At 33.2% G+C, this 11,208-nt stretch overlaps 1 protein-coding gene across 1 annotated transcript; it reads right to left on the reverse strand.

The window, feature by feature from the left end:
- Positions 1-6,501: 6,501 nt before the first annotated feature.
- On the reverse strand, positions 6,502-9,441 carry LOC131060176 (uncharacterized). The gene is made up of 3 exons (XM_057993318.2): positions 9,099-9,441; positions 8,798-8,950; positions 6,502-7,213 (listed from the first exon to the last, which is right to left on the reverse strand). Exons 1-3 carry the CDS (start codon positions 9,138-9,140, stop codon positions 6,662-6,664), a joined length of 747 nt encoding a protein of 248 aa, XP_057849301.2. The 5' UTR covers positions 9,141-9,441; the 3' UTR covers positions 6,502-6,661.
- Between the last annotated feature and the right edge of the window lie 1,767 nt (positions 9,442-11,208).

Below are 11,208 nucleotides of genomic sequence, written 5' to 3' on the forward strand. Positions count from 1 at the left end.
GGTGCCTTTGGTTCATGCTTACGGGTAATGTCATTGTGTTGAACTACTGCACTTAACGCCTAATAAAGCTACATCAACGACGTCTGTGGCATCGTCCCTATAAATCGTCGGGGAGTAATAAGGGACACTTGGAAGTTAAAATCCAAGGGGCGGGTAATCCCCCTTGGATTGATAACCTAATAAGATAATTTTTAAATGATTTCACATCCATTGAGATAAACCATAGTAAAACCCCTTTAGGGTTGGTTAAGTAAAATGCTTTTATGAAATTGATTTTTTTATCTTGAAGAGATATTGGTGATTGACAACTTGGCCAAGGGTGACGCTCATGATAGGTGTTAAGATGTAGTTGTTAGGCCACAAACAATAGGCCATCTTGAGCCTTTGTTAAGTGCTACCATCATGGGTAGCAACTGCAGAGAAACTGTCTGGGACATTGACCCTAGAAAGGGTTGCATACCCACTAATCAGTTTACATCAAACCATAGAGTAGAAAATAGAACTACATACTTTACGCCTTGATCCCGTGTCGAAGCGGGTATGTAGGCAATCTTGGGACGGAGTTGTCCCTCGTACTCAGGCGTTCATGGGTGGGGTCTAGGCTTGGTAAAAGAAAGATTAAGTAAGAATCCTATTTAGAAAGATAAGATAATTAAAATTGGAAAAAAGGTAATTCAATGCATACTCGGAAGGAATCTCGTATGGATTCGCTTGACTTCCTGATGCTTTAAGCCAAATTCTGAGGCGGAATTCAAGCTTGTATTATGTTATTCAATTACTCCTAAGGACGGCGACCTCAGTGCACTTCTGTTAGAAGAGTGTAGTACTTAGCGAGTGGCTCAGGACCTGAATGGTCCTGATGAGTCTAAGTCTCTGGCCAGAGCACCTCCTATCCTGATTGGATAGATGCCTACCCCGCATGGGTAGATGCCTTTCCTGATTTGGATAGATGCCTACCCCGTATGGGTAGATGCCTATCCCGTATTGGATAGATGAAATCTTATGTCCCGTATGGACAAGTGCCTAACCCGTATGGTTAGATGCTTATCCCGGATGGATGAATGCCTAATCCAAATGGATGGATGCCCAAAGTATGCGATTGAATCAAACACAAATGATTAAATTTAACAACAAAAAAAAAAAGAATGGTCAAATTTTGTTGGGTTAAATATGGTGGGTTATTACAGTTGCACATAGCTCACTGGATGAACATTAATATTTAATTAGGTATAAATATAAACACATCATTAATTGTAATATATAATTAATAAATTATTAGAATCATAACATGTATGATCTTAATCGCTATGAGCAATAAAGTCATCAAAACACAACTGGATATCAAAACCATCAAGTCTTCATCCTAGCCTAATTGCATTGTGAATTTAGGTGTCTCAAAACAAAACTAAGTGTGTGGGGATGTGATAGGTTGTGTAATTTTATGTTGACATGCATTCTCATGGTAGTTTGCATGAAAATGAAAGTGAGAGAATAATGCAATGGTGACAATTGCATTCCTTGTAATCTTCTCCTTCACTTTGGCTAGGTTACCCTTTATGCAATACAATATTTACACATGAGATAGTTTTCGCTAAGAGTTGGCACATAACCTAATCTAAGTGTACTCCCATTTGCACCTAATAACTAATTTCAATCGTCAAAATTATCATGTATTCACCCACTATAAAATCTAATGCAAATGACCTTGGTTAGATGCCCAAATATAGAAATGAACCTAGCTTATTTCAATTTAAATTTATATCTTAGATGCTCTCTTTTTCCTCCATCTAGTTATCATTTGGAGACTTGAAGCATGAAAATATTTTTCTTGCACTCTTGATATGATATTAAACACTAACCTTAATTCAATCAAAATATATAGGAAATATATGAAATAATCACTTCTTGCACACAACAAGAGCCTTAAAAATAATTATCTAGTGACATTAGTACTACATCAACATTTATAGGACATATTGCATGATTTCTTGTTATCTTCTATTATTGCTTAAAGTCATTGACCTAGTATATTTACAAGGTTTAAAACCGTATAAATACTCTCTCATGTAAAAACTCGTAACTACACAACTAAATTTTTATACAAGTTCAAAATAAAGACAAACATTTTCGAAAACTAAAGACTACCTATCACAAATCAAATTTTGATAAAAAGATCATATTTAAAATTACTAGATCACAATACAAATCCACATTTTTAAAAATGACTTACAATTACTTTAAAACATATTACACATCAAATTCCACATTAAAAACATTAAATACTTTATTTCATTTATTTAAATTATAAATATTTAAGTCAATATGTGTTTCAAGAACAACCCATTCTAAAATATTTATGAAAACTTAATTAATTTGTCTTAAATTTAAATATATTATTCTATGCACTTAAATAATGGACAAAATTCCTCTTTCAATTATGAGGTTTAGTCCTAAAACATTGGCACAAAGTATGTATTCCGTCCTATTTATTCCTTTTTATCCTAAACAAAGTAATGTCCATATCTTAATCAATTTGATTCCACTAGAATAAATTAAATTTTACAAAAAAAAAAAGGTACCTTCGATTTAATTTTGTATACAATTCCTTCCCTTTAATTATTTTTATTAATTAAAGCTCAAGCTCAAAGTTATTCTTAAGCTTTGGAAATGCCAAAAGAAGGATAGAAGGGTCATGGAATAAATTTGATGATTGATCCCACAAAAGTTTTAGGATGATTATTGTATGTTTAACCTTGCCTTTTGCGAATTTAGACTATCCATTCAAAATTTCACCAAGAGTAATAAAAATAAATGTTTTTGGTTTAAGAAATACTTAAATGATAATAAAGTTTAGGATTTAAGAGTTAAAATTGGTAATCACGATAAATATTATATTTTTTATTTCAATGTAGATATTTCTATTTAATTATCAAAAGTCTATTTGTCAAGATGTTAAAATTCTACAAAATTATATTGCAATCTAAAAAAAAATTCTCTAGTTTATAGTATTTGAATTTGTGTAAGAATGGGTGATGTTTACAAACGTCTTTAGAAATTTGTGATTATGAGGGTCAAGTTCTTCTCAATTAAACTCTTAGATGGATGACATAAATGACAATGAACCGAGGTAAAAAAAAATAGCAAACAAGTGTGCACAACGTTCCTAGGATAATGATGCAATGTTGATGTAATCCATTTTATCCACTTGTGAATAGCACTTTAGAGGTATTCCTTAGCTACATGATATTGATACTAGGTGCTAGATAATTTAGTTTTTGTTAGTCTTTAAATACACAACCTTAGTAAAAAATTGATGCAATTTGCACTCTAGTTGTCTCATAATAATCAAGTAAAAGGGGCAACAAAGGTTTGAGTCTTGAATTTTTAAAATCAAATTTTGGGGGTCAAATCCATGAGCATAAAACTAATCCAAATCAATTTTTCACTCACTTATCTAACCTTAGGTGGAAAGTCAAATAATTGGAAGTGGCATGCATGATGGTGATATTCGAGAACAAACAACATCATACCAACTTCCATTTTAATTAAACCATTTTATATAGTATTCAATATGGTAAAAGTAACCGAGTCACTATGGGCCCAAAACATAAGGGAAAAAGGCATGGGTAGGTAACTTTCACCAATAGATTTTAATCTCACTTTGACTTGCATGTGAGTTACCATGAGAATGCATGTCAAAATAAAATCAAGCTACCAACATGAAAAGAAAAAAAATTAGACACTCAAAGAATATATAAATCTATGTAAAGTAATAAATCATAGATGTGGATCATGTACATTCATCACCATGAGTTCTCTATTTCAATTACTTGCAAGCATAAAAGGAAAATTCGTAATGAGTAGCATCTATGAAACATTTAAAATCAAGAATATAATTATAACTTGCTAAAACTATATATAAGAAGTGAATGAGTAGGATAAGAGATTCTACATGGAAAAAAAAAAGTGATAAAACCTTCAAATATGTGGAAAGAACTTCAATTAAGTAGAAAAAGAAGAGGTAAAGGGGATCTAGTTGAATGCATAATAGGATCGTACTCTTTAGATAGCATAATAAAGGTTTTTAAATTAATAGAAATGTTTTTCATTTGGATATATAGATAGCATTATAAAGATCAATGACTGTACATAAATGTACTTTGTCTAGATACAATAATGAAGCTCTATCTAATACCAAAATAATCATAATTAGCATAGTTGCATAATTATAATCAAACTCAAAAAGGAATGCTAATGATAATATATGTCCCCTTCAATTGGATGTATACAAAGGATGCAATTAATTGAAGGTAAAGGAGAAAATATATTATCTAAAGCAAGTCAAGCTTGTTATACTATCAACAATACCATGATATAAAGGAACACAACATTATGTAGGAAAAATAGGATTCTAATTAATTTCTATAAATAACATCATGCAAGTGTAATAAATATGTAGAAACATTCAGATAATAAATGTCCCAAAAGTCACCCCTAATGGTAAGGCATTTGTTAGTAATAATCAATATAGACAAGTCATCATAAGCATAGTGAAGCATACCATATAGAATGGGAGAAATATGAGTATCGAAATATAAGATTAGTGAGAGTAAATCATCAAAGAATTTGAGCATGGATAATCAAGTGATGAGGTCATGTATAGAAAAATAAATAGTAGGTAATATGACCTATGAGAATAGTTACAATATTATTATCATCGAGAGAATGCCAACCATTAATATTATCAAAGTAAAACAAGGATCATAAAATTGAATACTCCATTACATGTTTTTTAATCAAATGTGATTTGTCATGTCATCAGATCAATAGTGTCACTCATTGTGATTGGTGTCGTTGCATATCAATTATAAATGAGTGGGGTTAAAAGTTGTGCAAATTGGTAAATACACCTACATATAGTAAGGTAAAACATGATAATGACATTTTATATTTCACCTTAACCTTGAGAGGAGATTTCTAACTAGATACCACAATATTATAGCCTAAAGGTCGCAATCTAGATCACACATTGACATAGTTCATAGTGATATTGATGGAAACCCTTGGAAGAGGGATGATTTTTACCTACATGATAATTACCTACATTTTATATCAAAGAATTTGAGCATGGATAATCAAGTGATGAGGTCATGTATAGAAAAATAAATAGTAGGTAATATGACCTATGAGAATAGTTACAACATTATTTTCATCGGGAGAATGCCAACCATTAATATTATCAAAGTAAAACAAGGATCATAAAATTGAATACTCCATTACATGTTTTTTAATAAAATGTGATTTGTCATGTCATCAGATCAATAGTGTCACTCATTGTGATTGGTGTCGTCGCATATCAATTATAAATGAGTGGGGTTAAAAGTTGTGCAAATTGGTAAATACACCTACATATAGTAAGGTAAAACATGATAATGACCTTTTATATTTCACCTTAACCTTGAGAGGAGATTTCTAACTAGATACCACAATATTATAGCCTAAAGGTCGCAATCTAGATCACACATTGACATAGTTCATAGTGATATTGATGGAAACCCTTGGAAGAGGGATGATTTTTTTCATTTTTATTATTTAAAAAATAATTAGAGTATTGCAAAAGTTGTGTAGGAAATTTTTCTTCTATTATTTTTGACGTATGGATCTTACCTAATTAATGCGAGAGTGGGCTCATTATTATTGGTTTAAGATAATATCAATGGGCTTGGCTATCATGAGAAAATGTGAATAGGAATTCTTTAGATTTTAACTTTTTAGTGAATTTAATTTTTGGTTATCATATTTTTATAGTAATAGTTGTTTTGCTATGACTATTAGGTTATGAGAAGTTAGATTGTGTCTACCTTAACTCATAAAGAAGTTAGATAATTATTATTATAATTATATATATGTGACTAGTTATTATCATCATGTTGAATATTGTGTTCGTATTGAAAACTATTGAAAAGATCCCAAATGCCCCTGAAAATGACATAATATAATCAATTATTTGAAACATATTTCACATTATATTATTCTATTATAAATCAATTATTTATAATGTATTTCATATTATATTATTCTATTGTTAAATTTATTAATGATATTATATTATGAAATTTATTTAATTTCATATCCTCCAATTCAAAAACGAGTACAACCACACTGAAGACAACCTCACCCATCCCAAGCCTTTTGTAATTGAAATAAGATTTATTTTATTTGTCGGTGTGCAATAGCTCGGGCCTGTTTATGATTGAGCCTCCTGTCAGTTTCTGTATCATTGATCTTATCACCATATAATATAAAAATGCTAGTTAAGAAAATCCAATCATTATTGTGTCTTATAGTCATCATTATCAGTATTATTGTAACTACAATTTACTGGAATATAATTCAAAATTTCAAGCCCAATAACCAAATCACAGAGCTTCTTCCATCCCAATGGGATAACATGTACATCTCAGATACCCTGTTTTATATTACAAAAAGAAAGCCTCAAAACAATCCAATAAAAAATTCACATTTCTTAATAATTGTTGCTATGTACAGTGAGAAAAAGAACAAAAGCATGGAGACAAGAAGGACATAGAAGATACAAAAGACAAAAGAGAACTTTGGGTCTCTGAATTTTCAAAAAAATAGCAGATCATTCCTCTGTTACTCATTCCCTACTGGAAATTATCTTCAGCAGAATGTTTGACACAAAGGGCATGCACAAGCCTTGTGAATCTTCTCTGCTATGACTACATTCTATCTGTGAGGTCTCAGGAGCACTCCAATTCTTACCATCTTCAGTTGATGGGGTTTGCTCTATTATCTCCAAATCATGGGAGGGAAACCTTTCAGAGATTGCCCTTATGGACTGATCTCTGTTATGATCTAACAATGGAGGATTAGTAGCATCAGTCAATACCTCCTCAGATTCCTCATAAATTGCATTCATATATACTTTTTCCACTCCCCCTCTTTTTTCTGTCTTGAGTAACTGTGCAAGGTACAGGGCACTGCTCTGCAGTCTTGAAGTGAAATGCATACAACCTGTAAGTGACTTCCATAGTCTTAGCCTTCTGTAATTCCTTGGTCTTCTTGCTATGGCGCCCATGTGCTCTTCAGGATGTACAATGTTTCTTGCATAGCGTGTACTGCGGTCAGGCCTCAGACCAATGAGGGTTCCAAGTGTGACACTTTTATCATGGAAGAAAGACACAGAAGACTGCCATAGAAACAAAATGAAACACATGCTATAATCAGAAATATACAAAACAGATGTTGAGTAGTGTACCAGTCAGTCAAAGGATTAGAGCTATCAGAAAATAAGTTTAGTCAAGACTGGCATAACATGGGCAGTGGCACTGGAATTTTTTATTTTTAACCATTAAATTCAATAAAGATGAGACAATTTCTTACTTTCCTATGATACATAATCTGAAGCACTAAATGAAGTGATCTGAGCGTCAAATATGTTTGTGTGCATTGAACCTTTTAGGTTTGTATATGCTTAGAAGCTGAAGCTATAATTAGGACTTATATCTCACCATGTGGTGATATAGAGATTCCCCCCGTGTTGGACCCATCTTTAGAGCAGATGCTCAATTAGGTAGGACAATGTTGTAAAGCCTCTTGACCTGTATCAAGTGTAGGTATAAATTTTTCAGTCCATGGATTAGCTGTGTATGTTTTTCTGATTGACGTTTTGGATTACGCTCAGTGATCAATCATCAGGAAGAGAAAAGTGACCTTGCAAGGCCGAGTTGATTCCTCATTTTGCTAGGTGTTATCCCCAGATTGTGTGGAATGCCTACCTACAGTGATCCCTGGAGCAGATACTCAATTAGGTAGGGCAAAGTTGCAAAGCCTCTTGACCTGTATCAAGTGGCCTCTGCAAGGCCAAGTTGATTACTCATGTTACTAGGTCTAATCCCCAGATTGTGTGGAATGCCTGCCTACAGTGATCCTCTGATGCAGCCAAGCTTGTAGAGGGGCTTACTGATATTGGTCAAGCATCTCAGCTTAGGCCTAACCAGAACAAGAACAACAAACACTTGGCATACCCATAATGATGATATTCCTAGACGACATCACTTTGGATATTTAGCATTTACCCACTACAATGTTTAATATTGGTAGGTCATTTTGGGTATAGCATTTGTTCACACTATTGAGGAGACAGATTCAGATTTGAAACTTGGGCAGGTTGTTTAGACCAAACAGATTACTCATTCATCTTGGCAAGATCTGGGCCAAAAATAAGAGCATTACTTTGTCTATAGAAGTAGATTCTAGACTGCACAATCATACTTGGAGATCAGCAAACCTGGCCAAGTAGAATTCATGAATTTTTAAACATAAGCAAACCTGACAAGACCACTGGTCAGTGAGAATCAAAGCTTAATTGAGATGTCATTCCAAAAAAAAGACCAGAATTCCAGGCAATGATCAAATTGAAGTACACTTTGAGAACAAATTAATTGAAATCAGAATTTGGCATATTGCAGAGTCCGAAGCAAAGGCTTTGAACAATAAATGCTTTAAAAAATTCCTTCCTACTTAACAACCAAAAGAAACCTTAAACATGTAGTTTTAAGGTTATTTTCTGAGGCAATAACACAAAAATCTAACAAAACCATATTCAGGGCTGAATGATCTAGTACTTATCCTAAACTACAAATAAAATTTAGCATTCCAATTTCAAATTGCTTAGCCACTACAGCCAAACAATCTGCTGTGACACTCAATCTCCAAAAGTTCAGCATACATTTGCCTTGAAAAGGAAAGTCCTTAAAACCAATTAAGTCACCTCTGTATCAAAATCTGATGAAGACGGTGAGATTGAAGAGAAACTAGGTGTATATAAACCCAATGGATCTAGCTGTGTTCCTCTCATCACATCCATGCTTAGATGCATTGTTTCAAGACCAAGAGGCCATCCAGCTGGGGGTGTTCCTCCACCCTGTCATGAGCCAGAAGCAATTGAAAATATGTTAAGAACCCATCACTCAATATCAGGACCAAGTTATAAGATCCCACAAGGTTGATCTAATAAACTCCATACCAAACAAAAGTACACAACAGAAAAAGAAACATTATAGAGTATTTACATGGTGATTTATACTGGTAGTAGACTCTGCCTGTGTATCCATGGCACAAAAAAGTAATATCAAATTTATAGCATGCCCTCCTTCAAAAAATCTCTAATACAACTCTTCTGTGAATACAAGATATATGTAAGGGGTGAGAGTAGATTTCCCAAAGAAGTATATTATATTAGAAATATATAGAATGTGTACAGAAAGGTGGTAAAGCAAGGAGACAGAGACTGAAGAGGTAATGGGTGACTGTTGTACAATTGATGTACAGTGTTATGTAGCCGGCCGCCGGCCGGGCGTGGATGACTGTTTGTACTGTGCAGTTTTACGGAGCTCAAACAGAATTAGCCCCACTCTATACTTGCCCTGTCATCGCCATCATTGCTAAAGCAAAAAACTATAATTTGGCAGGGACGGTAGGCATATATCCTACTTTGTGAACAAGGAAAAAAAAAATTGTCCCCGAATAAAGGCCGGCTCTCCTTCAATGTCTAAAATACAGATGTGACCAATAAAGAGCATGCAAAACCCCCTTTCCTTCTAGGAAATTGGGAGATGCTCTGGGTAAAGTGCAGTCCAGAGAGAGGTAGGGATTTGCAAAGTTCATGAAACATAGGAAATTTTGGAATCCCATTCGTTTTTGTTGCAATTAACTCTAAAATTTAAGAGCACGAATCGAACCATGAGGTGATTGAGGTGATTGACTGCTATGTAATCTTGTTTTATACATTGAACCATTCAATTTGTCAATTGATTATGAAGTATTTTTGGGAAAAAAAAATTAATTTATAAAATAAATTTAATTGGTATTCTGTCAATTTTTAAAATCATCTGATCAAGATCACTTAATCGTTTAGTTCACCATATATATATTGTTGAGTATGAGTTCTCAATAATATCGATAGGGAGGGACTCTTATGTTCATATAATCTTATTTGATACCCAAGATCACTAAATCATTTGGTTTGCAACCAATAAATTATAGAGTATAAATCATCAAAAAAAAGTCTATTTAATGAAGTAATTGTCATCAATAAATATTGTCTCTTAAGGCTATGTAATCTTATTTTATACATGAGATCACCAAATCATTCAATTAACTAGTTATGTATTGTAGAGTTTGAATCCTCAACAAGCCCACTATTCAACTAAGTAAATGGAATCAGCATTGGAGATCATTGTATCAATACTTTTCTTAAAACAATGATAAGCCAACAACCCATGAATAATACTAATATTTAGTGATATTGTCATACTAAGTTTGAGATGGGCTTTCCCTATTATAGGGGTAAAATGTACACGCCTTGCACTTTTACCATTTGTTTTCATCATTTTGAATGGGTGTCTTAAGTCTTAGCACAAGCACACGATTCTAACACTCTCACTAACACAAAATCGAGATTGACTATCAAAAACAAAATTAACCCCTACTTCAATAACACTTAGATTTTAAATTATTAGTAACCTAGAAGGTTCAAAATTTTAGGTGTGCTTATCACCCACTTGTTGAACATGCCACAAGACTAAGAGGGGAGGTGAATCAATCCTAAGAAAATCCTTAAACTTTTTCAATCACAAACACTTATCAATTATCTTTAACCAACTATATACCAATGAAAGATGAAGCAACGAACACTAAACACATGAACACCAATTTAATACGTGGAAAACCCAATATTGAAAAAACCACAGTGAGAATCACATTCTCTATATGAATAACTAAATACAATGTTTTAGGCACAAGGGCAAGGAAGTTCACTGCTCCTAATTTGGACTTGCAAACTAAGGCGCACAACCTTAGCGCGAGATACAATGGACTTGTAGACCAAGATGCACAATCTCAGGGAAAGATACAAATCTACACAAGCTACCAAAAGGCATCACTGTCTTTTGGCAAGCATAGAGGAATGATGAATTTAAATGAATATGATTTCTTGATCATGAAAATATCCTTGAACCTCTAATTAAAGCAACCAATATCATGGCAGACACAACACACACATCCGCTACCTCAAAACTCTTTCATACTGAATGATATGATCATCAAAGCTCATCACAAATTGATTTTCACGCTCATGCTTCCCACATACACTTCCACGTCACTTTCACTCAATCCACACCC

The sequence above is a fragment of the Cryptomeria japonica genome, chromosome 1 (assembly GCF_030272615.1).
Source record: "Cryptomeria japonica chromosome 1, Sugi_1.0, whole genome shotgun sequence".
Lineage (NCBI taxonomy): Eukaryota > Viridiplantae > Streptophyta > Pinopsida > Cupressales > Cupressaceae > Cryptomeria > Cryptomeria japonica.

Excerpts from the sequence above, each read along its gene's own strand:
- LOC131060176 (XM_057993318.2), bottom strand. The coding sequence starts at position 9,140 with ATGGATACACAGGCAGAGTCTACTACCAGTATAAATCACCAT. Across the intron at positions 8,951-9,098 it reads CTACCAGTATAAATCACCAT|GGTGGAGGAACACCCCCAGC; the intron begins GTAAATACTCTA and ends GGCTCATGACAG. Across the intron at positions 7,214-8,797 it reads CATCAGATTTTGATACAGAG|TCTTCTGTGTCTTTCTTCCA; the intron begins GTGACTTAATTG and ends TTTCTATGGCAG.